Raw genomic sequence first — 20,759 nt, forward strand, 5'->3', positions numbered from 1 at the left:
TGAAGAGAACTTTTACTAAATGAACAATATTTTCTTAATATAATCATAGTTTAACTTTATTATAATAGATAGCTTTATAAAGATTTAGCTACATTAATAAACATAATTAAAATTTAATTCTCAGAAGTGCCCAAGCCAGGACAAGTTAGCCTTCACAAGTCTTAGTATTGATTTTAAGCAAAATTTTGGAAGTTATGGAAAGAAATTTTATTGCAGCAACAGTGTTAGCCATATTTTTTCTTTTTCTTTCAAGACGATGACAAGCTTTATAGAAAGTGGCATATAAAATACAAAAGATCAAAATAAATATCACCTTGGTCATATGTTTAACATACACAAAAGGACATGACTTTGCATTTATAAAAAAAGCAGCTGGATAATATACAATAATGCAGCTAACTTACTGTACTGATCTGGAGATCTTTACTTTATGCTCCCAAAATCCCAGGGCGAGTGCTGTGGATTAGTATCGTAATCCAGAATTGGGTAGAGCCTAAGGACAGAGCTCCCCCAGACCCGCTCACTTCTCCCCCTTGGAGAAGGGGATCTGCAAACTCCCAGTGGAGCAGTGAACACCCCTTAGGAATGGACTGGAGACTGGCACGTTCACAGCTTTGAAAAGGCTGTGGTAGGAACAGCTGAGGACATGCTGAAGACATTCAAAACAAGCACTATCCAAACGGACAGCTTTAACAGGCTCAGTTGCTATTCCTCCATCACACAGTACCAATCTTGGATTTATCAGCCATAAAAAGGCTTCTGCTTTTGCATTTTGGGTTCTGTTTTTTATTCCTTGAATCTATCTGCAGGAGAACAAAGCCTTTCCTTGGCCTCCTCCCTTCTCCCCTTCACAGTGTTGGATACAAGAAGCATTCATATGAAAGTAACATTGAGCTCATATTTTACAGAGGATGATTTATAACCTTCTAGGTAAAGCAACATTTTAGGTTAATTCAGCATCAGCCAAGTCCTCCAAATTTACAGATTGGAAAAGCTTAAGAAAAGATATGCCTACTCGTAAGAAAGAGGACCCAAAGGGCCCAGCTGGCACACATGAACAGTCCTGCTGCCAGGAACGGCCAGTCCCTGATGAGAAGAAAGTTTCCAAAAATTGCTTCTGTATAACAGCATTTATAAAACTTAACTGATAAACCCTAGTAAGGCAAGAACACTATTTCTGCTTGTGATTCTACAGAACACTGTAAAAAAGTTACAATGGCAACCACCGGTAATTTCTTACGTATTTATGTTTAATATAGTCACTGCAACAATTATATTCAAGTCACATTTGTATTTATAACACATATCACAATATGCAAAGACGTTTTTTCTTCCTTAGTGCCATTCTTTGTAACATCACACCACTCTCATCCTATCATGCTCAATAACACATCATTTAAAGGCTTAATATTACATTCATTTCAATGAGCTGAAATAAAAATATTTTGCAGACAGAATTTGCCTGCGAGTAGCAAAGTTCATGTTTTGTTAGCCAATTGGAAAGGAACTGCTTATATGAGGCAGCTTACAAGGCCAAGTATTCTTGGACTGAGTTATTCAAATATAGCTTCCTGAAAAGATTTCTGGTTAACCCATCTGTTATAAGGATAAATTTAGCATTTCCTTTCACAAAGGAAGCTAGCTATATAATGCTGGATAAATGGTAAAGTGCTTGGAATGTAGACAGTAGAAAGCTTAAAGAACTGTAAAAAATAAATTTATCATAAATCAGGTAAAACTGGTAGTAGTGAAGGGAAAGAATACTCATTTAAACACAGCTAGATGCTTCTATACAAATATATCTATTTTTAAACAAAATGGAAACTGTACTATACAAAGGGCATAGTGATGACTGGGTCACTGTTAGGCACTTGGGCTGCATAGACTGTACCGGGTGCCTGCCAGGCACTCACATGCGCCCTCGGGTGCGAGTTGAAATACATGATTTGCTGCTCTATTTCTGCCTGTAAAACGGCACCCTGCAGCATCAACTTCAGTTTTTAGGAAGCTATCTCTTTGCCATGTAATACCCTAAAGGTGAATTATCTGAAGAGCAAGGCAGTAAGAGATCTTCAGTTTTAGCTGAAAGCTGAGACATCACGACACACAGAGGATGAAAACACCAAAGCAACACAAATTAACAACTCATGGGTTATTGTTAAGACAGTGGCATTTAAACTGTTAGTGAATGAGTTGAAAATAGCACTGATATAACATTAAATTTCCTTTACTATTCACAGTGTTAAGCAAAAGAGAGTGACTTGTCCTAAGGGGAAAAGAAAGGGCTGTAAAGGAGAACAACATAAACCAAGGGCTTGTCTGTTCACAAGTTTCTCTACTCTTCCCCAGGTCTCCCAAGTGCCTCAGTTAAAAAAAATAAAAACAAAAATTCAGCTAACCAAAGGCAAGGTGTATAGAAAATGACCTCTCAGCTACAATACCACCTGTGGCGACATATTTATAAATTCTGCTAATGATCATCTCTTTAGCATTTGGAGTAAATACCTTTGTTTTCATGAATATCTTCAGGCAGAGTTTTTGTAGAAATTTCTCTGGGCAAAATAAGGAAGCAAATACTTTGCTTTTACTCTCTTTTGAGAGAATCCCTGCACATACCTTCAAGCAGAGTCAGTCCTGCAAGGTGAGAATTTGGATTGTCACCCGTTTACCAAGAGGGAGGACAAAGCATCACCACCCAGATACCACAGACAAAATCCATCATTCTCTGGAACAGCAGAATAGCACTTAACAGAAAAATAATGATAATAATAATAATAATAAAACTAAGAGATTTCTTCCATCGATTACTGCAGCCCAAACAGGAATACCACAGGCATGTGATGCTGCGGTCGGAATTGGTGCTACAGAACTCTAGCTACAAAACAGGACATCTTCCCTCCAACCTCCTTGGTGCTGCCAAGGAGAGAGGCAGCCCCAGCATCACCTGCGATAGGACATGTGCCCATCCAGGCAGCTCATCGGGGCTCTAACATTTTCTGCTCAGATCTCCTATCTTCTAACTGCTTTTTGGATTATAAGCACTACAAGGCATAAAAAGCACGGCTTTAGCAGCAGCCTTCCACGCACACTGCTGCTCCCATCTCCCATTAGGGTCTTGCCACTTGTGAAACAAAAATTAAATGGACTGTGCAGTATTGCAGAGGTCATAGAAAGCAGAATAGCCAGAATACTGAGAGGGAAAAGCAGGTGAGAGTAAGCAGTGAATACCTTATTGCAACATAGCCATACCTGGAAAAAAAAAACATGAATTTTTCATGATATGAACAAACCAACTCCTAAAAATTTAATCAAGGGAGCAAGCAACAAATTCCAGCAGAAAGCAGGTTTCAGAACACTGCTCCATGATTTTTGTTCCATTAACAACTCGTTGCTTAACACACAGGCACAAAACCTGCACACACTCCGGCAAAATACAGATTTTAAAAATACTACAGAAGTATTTTAAAGGGACGGAAGACATAAGACTCAAAACTCAACACTTAGGTTAATAAGCCAATCTCATTTAAGACTATAAAACGTACAATGTGGTCTTATATGCAGGTGTGCACAGAACTTGTTTCTTGAAGATACCATCAGGTAAAGTGAAAAAGTCTTTGCATTAATTACTTCTTCAAACATACATTTTGCAACACATGAGTTAAACACCAACATCTATGTGCATGCTCTATAAATATATGCATGTACACATTAAAATGTTTTAGCAAAGAGACCAGATCCCCTAACCCGTTAACATAATAGATACCAAAAATATATTAAAAAGTTGAATTCTTTACCTGCCTTTATTAAATATAGACTTTTTAAATTGTCTTCCCTGTTGCCCCTCCACAAATTCACAACATGATCCCCAGAAAAGCAAGTAGACCAATGACATTAGCACGTAACCAACAACAAGCTGTCAGTAAGCACTTTAAAGTTCAAACTAAGCTTTTTCTTTAAAATGTCTTTTCCATCCTTATCAAATTCACGAGTTAAGAAAGGGAAGGACATTTTAAACAAAGTTTTATTTCATTTTACGATACTCCTCAAACACATCTCAAGCGTAGAAGTCTGCAATTAAGGCTTTATACACTTTCACAACACTGATAATTCAAATCATCCAACTTTCATCCTACCAAAAAACCATTATCCTTTAAAATGATCATTTCAAACTTATTCCATATGGTCACCCATCCCACTAAATAAGATGGTGAGAAAAGATAATCACATAGTGTTGTGACACTTTAATAACTCACCTGGGGATCATGCAAGGAGTTATTTCAAGAAGTACCACCAGGACCTTCTGTGGAACCATCACTTTTCCAGTAGTGTAAACTATGTGTGCTCCCTGCCCATCCCAGCTCAAGCCACTGCACACAGATATATATACACACACATTTTGGAATATCAGAGAGAGAAGAGTGCTTCTTCCTCTGAAAAATACTTAATACAGAGCAAGACTAGTTTGGTAAGATTTCAGTGGGCCTTTTACATATATTTTCATGTCTCTTCTTTGGTTGAGAGAGAAAAAAACAAAAACAAAAAAAAACATTTTTCCCTTACTGAAAGCTGAAATCTAAAAGAAATTCTACCAGGCTTCAATCATAAGCAAGCACCTACTGCAGAAAATAAAAAGCAGTAGCACAGAATAGGATGACAAGCACTTTTTGAAGTCATCCCATCCAATGACAATTATAATAAAATGTTTTTGCTTTAAACTGGCAAATTTTCCACTGTTGCTTGCCGATACTATAGTTTAAAATTCAATCCATATTTCCCAATCCTTTATGGCATCTTTCCTAATGAGAAAAAAAATCATGGGAGAAACAAGCAATTGTCTTAAGACAGAGTTTGCTTTATAAAGTTGTAGTGAGTCAACTGTCTGATGGACATTACAGCTATACAGATAACAAAGGAAAAGAAGCTGTGACATGTTGGAAATGTCAAATATTAGTACTATTGTCAACATACTGATTCAGTTTTACATACTGGTCTGAACAGATTGCAATTAACCTAAAACTGAGGTATAAATATACACAAATATGTACAGTACACATACAGGAAAATATTTTTGCGTTTGTAACATCAGTAACTTTAAAAATACTGAAAAGTTGATATCTATGCCATTGATTTGCTTACTAATTTACTGGAATAATGAAGCCAACATCTTCAACTAGAGAGGACTACAATGGAATAATAAAACTCAAAATTAAAAGCTCCTTCCTCTCACTTCGTCTTCACCACGCTCAGCATCAGACTGTTCCCAGTGGTTGTATCTTGAATGAAGGTTGATCACAGCTCTTACATGCACACCAGAGAAGGAAAAAAAAGGGGAAACGAAACCGGAGCCATCAACTGCGTTCGTCTTTTTGCAAAATGGTCTTAATTTATATAACTGTTTGTATCTATGTAGAAAATGAAGTTGAAATCAGTTCATTATAAATACATCTAACCCATTAATTCTGCCATCGTCAAGGTAATCATGGGTACAGCTTTTTTTCTTTTTCTTTTAAAGCAGCGTCCGTGCAAACAAGTCATTAAAAATCATCTGATCTTAAGTCTTGACATCATCCACTCGAGTCCTTGGCACAGTCTGTCAACAAACAAAGATAAGTATAATTACAATTTTTAAGGAATACATACACTCCTCAGGATAATTTTAAAGGGTCTTATATGAACAACTTATATGAACAAGAACAATAACTAAACTTTTCCTAAGATCTCCGTAATTCTGACTTTTGGAAATGATTCCTTCATCAACTAACTCCTACCACTGCTAGATCTCATTATGCGATCTATAGGCAGAGTTTCAGGTGCCGGTGTTTAACAAAAGTGAAGTTATCTCCAGTTATGATCAGGTAATCTACCAGACCAGTGAATCTCCCTCCAGCAGTAAATCCTTACCCCTCTCCAGTTAGAGCACAGCATGCCTGAATGTGCCACTGGTGATCTTTAATTGAAGTTAGTTTCAGGAACTGAGAGATTTCAGCTACTGTCATACACTCTTTAACATCTTGCTTGTTAGCAAAGATCAGCAAACCTGCTTTCTTCAAGTCCTAGTGAAAGAGGAGAGGAAAAAAAAAAAAGATAAGATCTCAAGGCTCAAGTTAAGCATATTTTTCAGTAGAACTCTAACTAGGCCAAAACTCTGGCTTAGGAGCGTTGGGGAACACTGCCATTCTCATGCTTAGAGGTGCCAGTAACTTGAATATGAAGTTCATATTCTGACTTTGCAACCTGGAGGCCTCAAGGCCCAAACCTATTTCATTTCCAAAATAAAACTACTCGCCTCCAACAGCATCTGTTTGCCCCAGTGCCTTGGACATTTAATCCTGAATGCTCCCCACAGGCAGTTGTGACTCCTTAAGCATTTTTAACAGTATATTCACCATAAGCACCCTGTCCGTTGTGGAAGGACCAAAGAGGGCAAGACAGAGCCCAGGTCAGTGACAACTACAGCGGCACGAGGTAACCGAATCAAAGGGACAAGCAGGAGGGCTTCTGGACCCTAGCTCACCTAGCCCATTTAGCTTCTAGAACTGGACCAATTCCAAAACATCCATCTACCTCTGATAAGGTCTCAGTGCAAGGTGATCATCATGCAAAAAATCAGCATCTTGCAAATAGCTGCAGGAGCCAAGACGATACTTCCCCTGCCCTGGTCAACGTCGTCTCTCCAATCAAGTCTGCTGCCTTTCTCACGCTTCGAAAGGCAACTGGCAGAGAGCTGCTTCAGGCCTGCCGATGGTCCCGAGAACCAAGGTCCACTGCAGCTGGGTGGCTGTGAACCAGCCCTTGGAGACAAAGGACATTAAAGTGAACTAGGCAATGCCCAGCCTTAGCACTATAAAAAAGGCAGCATGTAGGACATGTCTAATCTCAGAAAATCTTCTGATCCAGCAGACCAAAACATCCACCACGTGCATTATTCTGTTGCCTTCAGGAGGAGCAGAGGTACCCTACAGCTCTGCAGGGACCAGCGACCGGGAACGCAACTACAGTAACTCCATACATTGCATAACAGCTGAGGTCTTCTGGCTAGCCCTGACCTGGCACGACATTCCCACCTTTGGATCCCAAAGAGCCAAGCTGCGGCGTTTTGCCGTGTCTGGCTTTTATCAAGAACACCACATTACAAGACACAAAGACGTCTTCACCAGACTGACCGTAGGACCAGGGCACTTCGTTGTGGGGCAGTTCTCACCGCGCAGGGCACTGCAAACGCCGGGAACGCCTGGCCAAGCCCTCCCGCACTTCCTACACAGCAGCTGCGGCGAGGGAGATTCCACCAGGTAGGACGCACCACGGCTCCCCAGGGCACAGCGCAAGGCCAGCCATAGCAGCGGCTTATGTACTGGATGCACCAATTTTTAAAAAAATCATCATAGTGATTTTGGAATCAAAACATGGAGTTTTGGAATCAAAACATGAACAATCCCATGACAGAGAAATGCCTCTTTATGGACTAAGCAATACTTCAAACAGCAGTACTAGCAGAATTCAGAGAATGGCAGTTCTAGGGGAAATTTATTTCATCTCAAGCTGCTTTGAACTACACTAGAACAGACACTCATTGCTGGCAATCAGTCCCTCTTAAAAAAAAAAGTCTTCCCCTTCAGTTAAATACACCTATACTGAATTTTTAATTTTTAGCAACACTAAAACTAATTCCCAGCGATCCACAGAATAGTTGAAACTGACCCGAGGAACTCGCCATAAAAAGCACTGTAATTCAGTTGGTTCGTAGAAATCAAAGATTTCATGGAAAAGCTGTTCTAAAAACATATTGAACTTTCACTTTCATTTTAGACGTACCAAAGTTCTTTTCAAATGCCACCACAGCCCCTAAGTTAGCAGAACATTCAACACATCCTGACTGTGGAGAACAGGCACAGTTACTGTTAGAGTGCTGCTTTTTGGGCACTGAAATAACTTCCCACAACAAAGCAAGGACAATCAACCTGTCTGCAGTTCCGAACCCACCTCATTTAAAGGTAAGCCCAAGAACCATCCACATTTCATTTTTATATGGTGAAAAAGAACATGCAGATTTTGTTTAACACTTTTAATAGGTCAAGTAGAACAGCTCAGAAATTTGAGGAATGACAGCAACAGGCTCTATGACAGTAACCCCCTGATGCCACTTGTAATTCTCCATCACAACCAAGGAAGCCCTTATAGGTCTAGGGCTTCTTCTCCCCTGTGCTTTCACGGCTGCTTTTACACCAGCTCTCCTGCTCAGAGGGCTGCAGAGCAGTAGCACTAACACAAGGAAGGGTTCTAAACAAAGAAAAACAAGAACAAGACAACACAATAAGGAGCCCTCAGCAGCCCTGCTAATGCAAGGCAGTGCAAGTTAACCACAAGAACACAGCACAAGATAGGCTGCCTGCCCTCCTCATTTCCACATTTCCTGTGAACAGCCTGTCTTAAAATTGTGTTTACTTTATTGAAATTTATCCACTTATGAGCACCATGTGAAAATGCAAAGTAAAAAGGCTACAGGCTACCAAATTTCAGCAAAGTTTTAATAAGATAAAGCTCAAAGGAAATGCATGCAGAGCTTATGCCCTTCCTATAGACTTCTACTAAAGAATGACTACAGTTTAAATATAGATGTAGTATTCTGGGATATAACACCATGCATTTCATGCACACCTGTGTATTCTGACACTTCTAAGTTTGGAGGCTTAATGCCCTTAGTACCATTTCGTAAAAATGGATCCAGTTCACATTAAACTTGTTTGCCTTGCAAGTCCCAACAGTAGTCAAGCTTATATAAACTTGTACTTGCAAGTTTATATAACATTGCTCCTTGTAAAAAAATAAAATAAATAAAATCAAGACTCTAGTCCTGCTGCACTTCACGAGTAGATTACTAACAATAAGGTCTCATGAAGGAGTCCAATGTCATGCAATAGCTGCTCCTTGACTTACACACTGAAGAAGTGCAGTAGTTATGAATCAGGATCAGAGCTAGCTCAATTTTAGATCTGACACAGAGCTCAAATTTAAAGGCAGTGTTTACAAGCTTGCAGGTTATACTTTCATTTTGTAATTCCAAAAATATTTATGGCTACTACAACTGAACTGTCTCATTCAGTTTTAAGAATTTCTCTTTTGCCTTTTTCTTTTCTGCAATTAATGCATTTATTACCTGGCCATTACTGCATAAGTTTATTTAGCTTTCCAGGAAAATCTGCTCAGTTCACTCCTGCTGCTGCTACCAGTAAATAGCTATGCATACAAGGAAAGGGCAGAGGGGGAACTGAAGCATATTTGGTGCTATCTTTCAAAAACCCAAATGCCAACTCTTGTCAGTTGCTCTATGACTTCAGTAGAACAGTTTTTTTTAATTCTCTAATATGTTGTTTAGAATTCAAAAGCATGACTGCTTTCGAGTACACTACATCCCCTGATACAGTGCATTGCACTAGGGCTTGAACAGTTCACTCTCGCCATGAGAGCCTCTGTTCCGCAGACACAGGACAACCTAAGCTCTCAGGCACATCAGGACCAAAGGTGAAGCCCCGTAACCTGTCTTTAACAACACAAGCTGAAGGACCAAAGGCACAGAAGTCATTTCTAGCTCCTAATTCCTACTTCTTTGAAGCACTCAGAAGGTAAAAAGCTACTTTTGTAGGAACTCACTTCAGTAGCTCCATATTAATTTACGAGTTTACTGGGAGCTTTATAAAAGACAGAGCCTCTGGCAGGAAAAGGATGGCTCTGATGCAACCTGCACCTGGGAATGCAACCGGTTACATTTGCCTTGGACTTCACTAGGGAGGCATTCCCTCCATCCTGCTCTGTCTTTACTTTCAGCTGGCAGGCCTAAGTCTGAACTTTTGCAAATAATGGGTAAATGCTTCCTTCAATATGTACTAATAACCAAATCTTATCCACAATAAATATATATCTATAATAAAAATAATGTATCTACTCACCTCATGTGCTAACATTTTATATAGTTCTTCTTTAGTTACCGAAATTCTCTCTCTGTCTGTGCTGTCCACAACAACTATCACAAACTATAAAAAGTCAGAAGTTATTAGTGAGCATTTCAGATAATTACATATTCCTTATCACACATCCTTACAGAAAGGAAAATATTAACCCCAACATGATATCTGAAGATTCAACCACAAAAACATAAGCTACATACTTTAAGTGCAGATACATATATGCAGATATAGGCATAGCATCTCATAGTGAAGCACAGAAAAACAAGATTTCGTACGATAAAAATTAACCTTTTTAAAACCACAGTTCATATTAACTGAGAAACTCTGACTTAAATTATTATTTTAAGCAAGTTCTGTACTTGTGCTACAAAGTTCTTGCTAACATCGGTTCTCAAAACTCTTAGAGTGTTTACGTAAATCGATGGTGGGATTCTGCAGGACAGAGCTCCCAGAATTCTGAAGAACTTCTGGGGCTTGCTGTCTGTCCTGTGATGGGTTACTCAGGTTTTCAGAGTCTTTGTGCAGAGATACTGCACTCATGGTCCACAAGAGGGAACCTGTAAACACAGGGATCTGCAACACCAGGAGACACTGAGCACCTGCCCTAAGGCAACAGATCCCGAGACATAGATCCCCTACAAACAAGGTGTTTTTAACTGCAATCCATATTATGCATCTTACATGCATAACACACAGTGGTTTTGCACAACATCTTGTTATGTTATGACTCAGAAATCAAAATACAAGTATCTGGTATATCTGCAGAAGTTACAGCAATAATCAAGACATAGTTAACACAATCTTCTGGAACTGTGCCTGGGGCAAATCTCAGATATAATAAATTTCCTTTGACAGAAGAAAATAAATCTTACAAGAAGGTATTTGTTCTTACCTCAGTGTTTGTATAGTAGGTGTTCCATGAAGATCGGAGAGACTCCTGCCCTCCGATATCCCACATGAGGAAACGGGTGTTATTAACCACGATCTCTTCCACGTTGCTGCCTATCGTAGGTGAGGTATGTACCACTTCATTCATAGAGCTGCGAGAGGAAGAGACCCACTCCATGAGAAACCAGCCGAGTTAGCTGCACCACCAGCCACATTAGAACTCCACATTGACCTGTTTCTCTAAGAACGCAGGCAGACAGCTATTTGGAGGTAGAAAGCTCACACAGGGAATCCCACAAACTTTATGCAGCAAATAGATACGAGGGGTGTGTGTGTGTGTGTGTGTGTGTGTGTTTAGGGGAAAAAACAGTAAGAAAGGACTTGGTGAACAAAACTATTTTAAACAATCAAATTATAAATCAAAATTAAATTTTAAATTTTTGAACAAAACTATATTAAAATTAAATTGCAAAGCTGAGAGAGCACGTGCTTCAGAAACTATTTAAGCAGTCACTTATTTTTCCAAGCTGATATTGGCATGCAGTGCAGGATGGGAGAGTGCAGTTGTTTTTCTTTAAGAATGCAGTTTAAGTCACAGGATTTCCAAGGTTTCAGAAAAACAACTCATCATCCAACTCCTCCAAACACACTACATATTTCTCCCTTAGCGTACTTTCTTCACCACTCAGAAGCCCTTCAGTTGCGCCATTTCCAAACTTTCTTCTCTTTTCTGTTCTATATAGTCCAATTACACTGCTTTTCAGCAATGAACACAGACAATGCACTGTTTTAGAGAGGCTTGGTGTAACTTTTTCATCGAGACAACCAGTTTCACATCAACAACAACCACCAAATGCGTCTTTTCCCTAAGGATACTCCGTAAGTTAAAGTTATTAAAATCTACTAGACATACAAAAACATTAAAAGCAGCTTCAAGAAAAAAATCAACCATTTTCAAGTAACTTTTTTTTTCTTTTTTTTTTTTTTCTTTTTTTCTTTCCCTCAATAACCTTGATACAGTCATCTTTTTATATGGAAAGCTTCTGGAGTTTTAGCAGAGCTTTTGGTTACAGTGACAGCAACTTGAGACTTGGAATCCTGCCAGAAAATTACCTGAAGAAGATGCAAAGAACTGAAGCCATGAAGAGATACAAGGACAGTCTAGTATTCTGAAAAGCAATCCTAGCTGCCCAGTGCCTCAACAGCATGCAGGATACCTTCTCACAGCATGCATTTTAAGGAAGCCCTTGGTGGACTTCAGATTTTTAAAAAACAAAAACAATCAAAAAACAGTTTTCAGCAGAGTTCTCTTGATATCAGAAAAGGCAAATCGTGAATCCCCTTTCCTTGGCTGAACTTGCAGTCTTTCACACTCAAAGTGTTGGCATCTCTCAGCTTGCAATATGACAGGGTTTTTTTTCCCTTCACTGAAACAAGATAAATGCGAAGCACGATGGCATTTCTAGTCACCGGAGAGCAAAATCACACGGCTACCAGGGAGGGACAAGATGTGAATGTGAGAAGTTCAGGAAATGAAGCATCTGCAGAGCTGCCAGTATCTGTTAGAAGAATTACCACGCCAGTGTCTGCTCTAGCTGTCCACATCACTAAAGTGGTGGCCAGGACATTAACCAAATTATTCCTGCTCATTATCTCTGCCCATCTCATACAGAAACAGTTAAACGCACTCCTGCTCACAACATATATCTTCCATGAAGAAACAGTAGAAAAGCCGAAAATAAAAAAGGGATTTATGAGATGCAAGTAAGGCTTTAGGAAGGGCCTGTAGGAAGAACTGAGGAACAGAGCTAGGGAAGGGCAACATAAGAAGACAGAATGGGCAAGTCCCGCAGGACTAAAAAGCAAGCAAGGAAGACAAGACACACAGGCATGAGCTGCATGAAAGCGAAAAGAGAACGCTGAGACCGCAGAAATTGAAGAGGAGGAGGAGGATCATGAGACTTTCACAGAGGAAGTGGAAAGCCAGGCGGCATTAAAATACAGTAATGACAACGCTCAGCAGCAGCACTTACTAGTTTGAAAATGTGTACTTTTCCTATTTATTTTTTAGTCTCTCCCTCCCAATCCGAATAGCCACCTTCACTTCTTCAACTCTTTTTGCACTGTGTGCTAGAATGTAAGTGTCTGGAAAATACCACACGAAGTTCGCTTTGCTTGAGAAAAGCAAAGGCAGACCATAATTTGACTAAAAGAACCTATAATTTAAGTTTAGGATTGGACAAGAATGAGTTCTCTCTCCTACTGAACCAAAATACTTTATACTACCAGACTACTTAATGTGAGAAACTGGAAACCTGTTTCTTTTTGAACAGACCTTGAGCTGCCTGTCCCAACCAGATGTTTCTGAGTGTGTAGACAAATGTCTGCTCCTTTATCGCAGTGCAGTAGAGGACTCAGAGATATGAACTTCATTCAAGTTCTACATAAACGAGAAGCAAGGTTCACATAGAATAAAATGAGTCAATGCCACTATAAGGCCAGAAGCTGCACAACAAGGTGACAGCTACCAGGGACCTGGAGTCCACTGGTGGTGCAAAACACAGCCCGGACCAGGCAGCACAGGCTGCTCTGCACCATCCTGTGCCCAGCTGCAGATCTCCATCCTGCACCACTAGTTGCATCAAGTAAGTCTTGTATGTAGGACACAAATCACAGGCAGAGGAGGGTCAGGCCTCATGGAACAATTTGTTAATATTTACATGTTGTGGCAAGGAGTAGTTTAACACTGTTGACCTGTGGCTAATCCTCAATACAATCATATTCTATATAGCTGGCAAACAGCCGACACTAACTGCACTTAGGCAGTAGCAGCAATGTAATCCAAGAAATAAAAGCTCTCAACAAAATCTTATTCATACATGCAGCCTAAGCACAGACCTCTCCATACTCTGTGCACAGACACAGAGGATCCATCAGCACCTATGCTGTTCAGCCAACTTCAGCAGAATGTTCTCCAAGCAAAAAAAAGCAGGGAAAAAAGCTAAAACAAGTCACTGCAATATGCACAAAATACACCTTGAAATACATTAAACATCATCTGAAGTTTATACTTACAATTGATAAAGAATGGTTGTTTTTCCTGCATTATCCAGACCAACAATGATTACTTTGTGCTCTGAAATAAAAATATTACTTGTAAGTCACCTAGTTAGCATTGGTATGAAAGTAACAGACATGTTATGAAACAAGGTTAATGTTACATTTTTAGACCGGTTTCCTAAGTAAAAGCTGTCATATTTCAAGGGCCATATCACACCTAAAATGGAGTTCATACCCGAGTAGATAAGTAACTGTCATCACCCCTGTCTGCACATCTACAGGAATAACTTCTAATAGATTCTGTTTTTTCCTTCTCTAAACTGCTAGAGCAATTTCCTAATGGAATCACTGCTGGAGTTTCTAAACATTTTTGAAGCACAACTCAGACATAATAGATGCCATTCCCTATTCCTCCCTGCAGCTAAGCTACTCCTGCAAACACATGCTCTTACACACATTACATGTTCATTCCCAAGGCCATACTTTCATTATGGCCAACAACCTCTGAACCTCATTCCAAGTAGTTAAAAATGAAGAAAGGAGGAAGAGGAGAGCTGATTTGCACCATAACTAGGGTGATCCGCCTGTCTCCCACAGCATCCCCTGCTCCCTACATCAAGTTGGGACTGGAGGGCTCATTTGCCCAGTAACATTTCACAGTGCTCACTCCCACTGCAGATAATCCAAGAGGTGCTGCACAAAAGCACCCCGATGCACACGGGAATGGGTTCTGGAGCTCCATGCCAGGCATCAGTTATTGCTTCCATTTCCCACCTTCCCCCTGCATCTCACAGGCTGCAGGGCTCTGATTCCTAGAGCGGGTGCTGTCGGGCACGTTCCCATTCGCAGATCCCAGGACGAGCGAGCGCTGCCTGCTCCCAGCTCCATTACACAAGTTTTGCTTGCAGAGACGGCCTCAATAGGGCCATTCATGCAAGCAAATGCTTTGTGAGAGGGGGTTTTCTCACACACCCCGAGCAGCCCACGAGGGCCACAAAAAGCCATTATACGTCTGCCCAAGCTACAGACCACCCGAGCAAAGCAACTCGCATCGATTTATTACCGAGCAAAGAGGACAGGAGCCAGGTAAGCGGGACCTCTTTGTGTGTGATTTTACCGATACCACGTGTTTTTGCAGAGCTGTCTCCAAACATCGTCAGCTATGAACCCAAGTTTTAAATAACTTTCCGTAAGTGCTCCATGTTGTAAAAGCACCTGCTGCTCTGAGCCCCACATAATGAGGCACTTCTGTTTCAGGCAGCACCTCGGGGGTGAAAAACTGGCTGGACCAGGAGGCCCGAAGCGGGGCTGGATACCATGAGAGCAACACCCACCAGGCTGATCCCCCAGCCCCGGCCGCCGCTCACGCAGGGCAGCGAGCAGGGGGAGCCGGCAAACGCCGACAAGGACGGAAGGTACCGGGGCTCAGGGGCTTTTTCTAGTGCGTGGGTTTCCCGGTTATTTCCTTTCTCGCGGGGACTCGGGCAGGTCCCTCACACCGCGCGGCCGCGGCGCCGCTTCTCCCCCGGGCGGCGGCGGCGCCGGCCGTTGGAGCGACCGTTGGAGCGACCGTTGCGGGAGGGGGCAGCGCGCGCGGTCCCCAGCGTCCCCGCGTCCCGCGCCCTCACCCTGGTGGTTGAACAGCCTCCAGATCCTGGTGAAGAGGATCCCCATCCTCGGCCGCCGGCTCCGCGCGCTGCTCGGCACCTGCTCCCGCGCCTGCTGGCTCAAGGCCCGGCCCGGGGCCCGGCCTGCCGGCGCTGAGGCGGGCTGGGGCCGCGCCGCCGGGCCTGCTCGCGCTGCGCACTGCGGCCCGGGCGCCCCCCGCGCACGGACATCGCCGCTCCGCTCCGCTCCGCGCCCGCCGGCCTCGCGCCGCTCCTCCCCGCCGGGCCCGGCCGCCGAGCCGAGAGGGAGGCAGCGCGCGCCGCCCCGCAGACCGCGCCGGCCACCGTACGGCGCGGGGGCGGGAGCGGGGGCGGGAGCGGCCGCGCGGCCGGCCCCGCCCCCGCGTAACGTGTGCCCGTGACGCGAGGGGCGGGGCTCCCGCGGGGGGCGGCCGTTGGGGTGGCCGTTGAGGGCGGCCGTTGGGGGCCGGCCGTTGGGCGGCGGCCGTTGGGGGGCGGCCGTTGAGGGGCGGCCGTTGAGGGGCGGCCGTTGGGGGGCGGCCGTTGGGGGGCGGCCGTTGGGGGGCGGCCGTTGGGCGGCGGCCGTTGGGGGCGGCCGTTGAGGGGCGGCCGTTGGGGGCCGGCCGTTGGGCGGCGGCCGTTGGGGCGGCCGTTGAGGGGCGGCCGTTGGGCGGCGGCCGTTGCGGCGGCCGTTGCGCGCCGCCCCGCCATGAGGGCAGCGTGACGCTGCTGCGAGCGGCGGCCGCTCGGGCAGCGTGTTTTAACACAATCGGTGCTTTCTGGGGACCCCGGTGTCAATCCGATCGCTCCCTCAGGAGCTGTGCCCTAAGGAACAGGGATCGGCTGTGGGAAGGCTCCAAACCGCGCGCGTTGTTGGCGCCGAGGGAAGGGCTGCCCGCTGACAGGGCCGGTCACCTTTGCTCTTTGGCGTGGCTGGTGACCGGCCTTTGCGGCGTGCGAGCTCGCACCTCCGAACGTTTTCTCGCCGAGCTTCAGGGAGATCCCGCAGCTTTCGGATGCCGGCAGCTGCGTTTAAACTGTGCTGGTCGGCGGCGTCAAGAAGGAGCAGACCTGCGGTGCTCTGAGGAAGCGGAACCTGCCGCTTCCCAGCAGGGCAAAGGGATGTGGAGAGGGAAACGCATGGAGAGTTGGTGTTTCGGCTGTATGCACATCCTCCCAGTCCTTCCCTGAACTTGAAATGTTAAGGCTTTTGTTATCACCGTGCTGATCAGATTGTGTTCCTCTAGTTTTTCGGTTTTTGTCAGATGCCACTTCAACCAAGGGTGAAGATGTACTTTATCCCTGTTTATTTGGAATAGAATGCTATGGATGTGCTTCTTTTTATGATTTACGGTATTATGCAGTATATATACTCAAGAAAAAGATGCCACTTTTAAAATACATGTTATTGGCCTTGATACCTCCTTCCATACTGCCCTCTCACCTGCAATCATGGCCTCTTTTTCCCCTGCCCACACACACTTACCTCCTGCCTCTGCTTTTCACCTATTCCTTTGTGGCCTGGTGCAGCTCCTTGCTGAGTTCCACCTCTACCTTGTTTTCTGGTATCTTTTGGAAAAATAGAAATGTCTTTATGTATGTAAATGCGATGCACAAATATATTTCATAGCATTCTGTTATTTATATTCCCCCAAATATTTTCTCCCCTTAAGGACAAGCAGGGAAGGATAACAGCTGCGTGGGCACGATGGCTTCGCAGGAGTCCCCAGGGCTGTGCAAGAGGGAACTGAGCTCCCAGCAAGGGTGTCATTGCTCCTGCCAGGGCTCCTCGCGCTGGGCGGGATGGGAAAGGCAAAGGGAAGGAATCCCCCGCTTCCTGCTGGCTCAGCATGCAGCCAGAAACAGAGTTACTCCGCAGCCCTCGTTGCCTCTCTTTCTGCCATGCTTCCGCTGAAATTTTCACATGCTAATGATACATTTCTGGTCCCCGTGCCCCTAGTGTAAACACAGAGTAATTTGCTGAAGTCTGTGGGCTCGTTGCGGATCTATGTAGGCGTGAGAGATCTTGCCCAGCTAAGGAGAGGGTAGTAAACATTCAGTTAAACCATTTATTTCAAATTTTTAAATAAAAGAGCACTGATTCTTTTTTCCCCCTGTATTTTTCCTCTCAGCTGTGTGCCTTACCGAAGCAACTCAGCAGGCTGCAGCCAGCACTCAGAGCGCAGTCACACTGCTCGGGACTGTGTATCGTCTGCGGCCACGCGCTAGCCAAGGTTGGCAGGGACACAACGGCTGTACAAGCAGGTGTGCGTTTTACAAGACGAATACACGGTGTGTTTTGGGACTAGGAGACTATTGCTTTCATCTATGGCATCCTACCACTAGTTACATGATGGTTTGAAGGCATTTGTATTATGGCCTCATTCAACATTTACTGGGCCTTTCTTAATGCCATGTTTGCCATTGCTGGTGGTTGCTAAGAAAATAGTCAAATCAGTGGAGTCTGGAGGAAATTTAGTGACACACTTTCCTCATGGAAGGCCCCACATCCCAGTTGCAAGTGCCTGTGAAGCAGGAAGCTGTTTCAGGTGTTGCTCTGCAGCAGGATTACGCAGCCCCCCGGGATGCAATGTCACCAGTGCAGGGGAAATAACTCTGCATAGAGAAACCTGAATATGTGAGAGGAGATTAAGAGGATGGACAACAGAGCTGGCTTAATAAACTTTTAGCTTCTAGGAAGTTACAAAAACAGACAAAAGAACTCTTTTTTTCAGTTTGGAACATCTTAAGGAGTTTATTAACAGCTTAGATTAAAACTCACATGCTTTATATCTCGTTTTGAGCGCCTAGCCAGGCTAGTTCAATGGGATGAGTTTTAGTTGCTGCCCCGGTAGTGGCTGCTTGCCTGCAGGAGCGTCGTGTGCTCACAGGCTCTGCGTTCGGCCACGGCCTCTGTGCATCCTGTGCCAAACCCCACGTGGGAGCTGCCCGGGGTCTCGCTCCAGCACTGCCAATGTGCTGCCTTCCAGCCCTTGCCTGCTTGCAAGAGATTGTAGAGAGCGCTTGCTTTACCTGTTCCCTCGTTCCTTAATACTGCATGCTATTTTTATGCTTGTTTCTCTCTAGGAGCAGGTTTTAAATTAATAAGAGACCCAGCTGAGGATCAGAGCCAAAAGCCATTAACATCCATGAGAATCTTCCCATTGATTTGGTTGGCTGAAAGGCTTTTACTTATTGATGGAAGAGTGAATTATAATATGTATTTCTGTACTTCTGATTTGCAACAATTTAGAGCAGATAGCTCTAAAAATAAATCATTCATTCCACAGACCAGATGCATCTCTTTCTTCACAACCTCATTAATTTTTACTAAAAAATGTTAGCGCATTAAGCTGCTGCCAAAAGCTATCTGCAAACAACAAACAGCTCTGCAACATTTTGTTCTTAATTGACTCTTCCAAGGATTTTTCCAGTCTTTTGAGTCCAAAATACAAAAAGAGACTTTAAAAAGACTTTTAAACACTGTTTGTATAGTTTTTGATTTATTGTAGAAAAGTTATTGTAATGCAGTTCATTTTTGTACATCTAAATTCCATAAAACAAACCCATAGAAATGGGGATACTACAAGCATGCAGTCTGCATTTTCCATTTTTAAATGGTTCTGTTCACAAAAATAACAACTTGTTTTTTTCTTTGAAAGCCACTAAAGCAGAGGGAGAGCAAAGCATGCAACACTGTATACATTTGCATAGTATAGTTTACCCAGCATGCCTTGTAGAATGCTACACATACAGTATCTATAGAAGCAAGAACAGAACGGGGGCAAATCAGCAAGGAAGAAAACGCAGGTTCTTTTCTTTTGGTAAAGGCCGTAATGTCTTTACCAGCGTGAGTCTGAACTGGCTCCAAGCGGTGGCGCGTTCAGGCCATCACTAGGAACTAGTTTGACTGAGAAACGGATTGTCTTGGAACTGAGAAGCCCAAGGTCCATGGCTCGGAGCTTGAGTGACTGCTTTCCTCTCATTATTTTACCATCTTGTACATCCTGTGCATACATAAAAGTGCATTTCACTTGATTCCCTTCCTGTGCTGCTCTTGGACAGATTCCTCGCCCGCAGGTGCAGCATCTGGAGGAGAATCAGGCCTGATTCCACGGGCAGCGCAGCCGGGCGCCTGCGAGCTGCTCCCTGCTGCTTCCGCAGCGCCGGTGCATTTGGGGAGGACTCCCAGCGCTCGCGTGACAGAGGTAACGTCCGCCCGTCCCCGCTCCTTGCTGCACAACAGCAAGCAGCATTTCAGCCTCGCAGAGCCGGGGCCACGAACGCTACTGCAGTCATTGGGCACATGCCAAATCTGTACATTGGCCAGAATTAGAAATTTGTTTCTACGCAATTTCAGTTTTGAGGAGGAAATCACTACAAGTGAACGCAGGGACTTCCTAATTGTGTTTTTTGATTGTTTGTTTTCCTGTTATCATAGAAGGAATACCACTCATTGAAAAAGCAAATCATATATGCAAAATGGAAGTATCAGGCAACAATTCAAAGTGATGGAAAATGCAGCAAATTCATTGACATTGTTTCAGAAAATCTACCTATTTTTTAAAAAACACAATGCCAAATGTAACAGTGGAAGTCTTGTAAATTTGTGCTATTAGAAATGTGCTTTTTTTTTTCCCTTGTTTTGCTCATGTCATTGGCAAAAAATATCATCTTACACTGTTCGATATATTTCCTTACCATACTGGTTTTCTACTGCTGATAAAGAGCAGTAGTATCAAAGGGGAGTGTCGGTCAGGTTCCAGGGGATGTGGACGGCGCCCGCGCAGCCGTGTGTGACATTTGGGTCACACCTGGTGCCGACCAGAGAAGCCAGCGGCAGAGTCCGTGTCCGGCAGCAGCCGCCTGCAGGAGCAGTGCCAGAGGCCAGTGCTGAGACCCCAGGAGGGGAGAGGCAGGACAAGCGAGCGCCCTGGGAGCACCTGGGAGCGCCCGCGTCGCTGCCGGCGTGCGGGAGCAGCGGGACAGGTTCTAGCGTTCCCACGTTACCTCCCTTTCTCCAGCACTTTCCATAGAGTCAGTTAAGGGTATTTCTCTTTGCTTGTAAAAAGGATTCCACAACTTGGGGAAAAGATTTCTTTTCCAAACTAGCAAAAACTTGGATACTAAGGAGCATTTGCAGCTCTTTTATCCAAGTCAAGTCCTTATATATAGTTTTTCTACAACATTATTAAAATGTATCTTAAAGACATACTTTTTT

General features: G+C 43.7%; 1 protein-coding gene and 1 long non-coding RNA gene across 2 annotated transcripts; one reads left to right on the top strand and one right to left on the bottom strand.

Annotated features, from left to right (window-relative positions):
* Positions 1 to 1,420: 1,420 nt before the first annotated feature.
* On the bottom strand, positions 1,421 to 15,619 carry ARL5A (ADP ribosylation factor like GTPase 5A). The gene is made up of 6 exons (XM_026038147.1): positions 15,539 to 15,619; positions 13,926 to 13,986; positions 10,855 to 11,002; positions 9,945 to 10,028; positions 5,902 to 6,053; positions 1,421 to 5,590 (listed from the first exon to the last, which is right to left on the bottom strand). Exons 1-6 carry the CDS (start codon positions 15,582 to 15,584, stop codon positions 5,542 to 5,544), a joined length of 540 nt encoding a protein of 179 aa, XP_025893932.1. The 5' UTR covers positions 15,585 to 15,619; the 3' UTR covers positions 1,421 to 5,541.
* A 736-nt stretch (positions 15,620 to 16,355) lies between these two features.
* Positions 16,356 to 19,769, top strand: LOC112946375. Its single transcript, XR_003249232.1, has 3 exons — positions 16,356 to 16,700; positions 17,671 to 17,803; positions 19,604 to 19,769. It is a non-coding gene; the product is annotated as an uncharacterized LOC112946375 (long non-coding RNA).
* The last annotated feature ends 990 nt before the right edge of the window (positions 19,770 to 20,759 follow it).

The sequence above is a fragment of the Nothoprocta perdicaria genome, unplaced genomic scaffold, assembly GCF_003342845.1.
Source record: "Nothoprocta perdicaria isolate Ctin4 unplaced genomic scaffold, notPer1 scaffold_203, whole genome shotgun sequence".
NCBI lineage: Eukaryota > Metazoa > Chordata > Aves > Tinamiformes > Tinamidae > Nothoprocta > Nothoprocta perdicaria.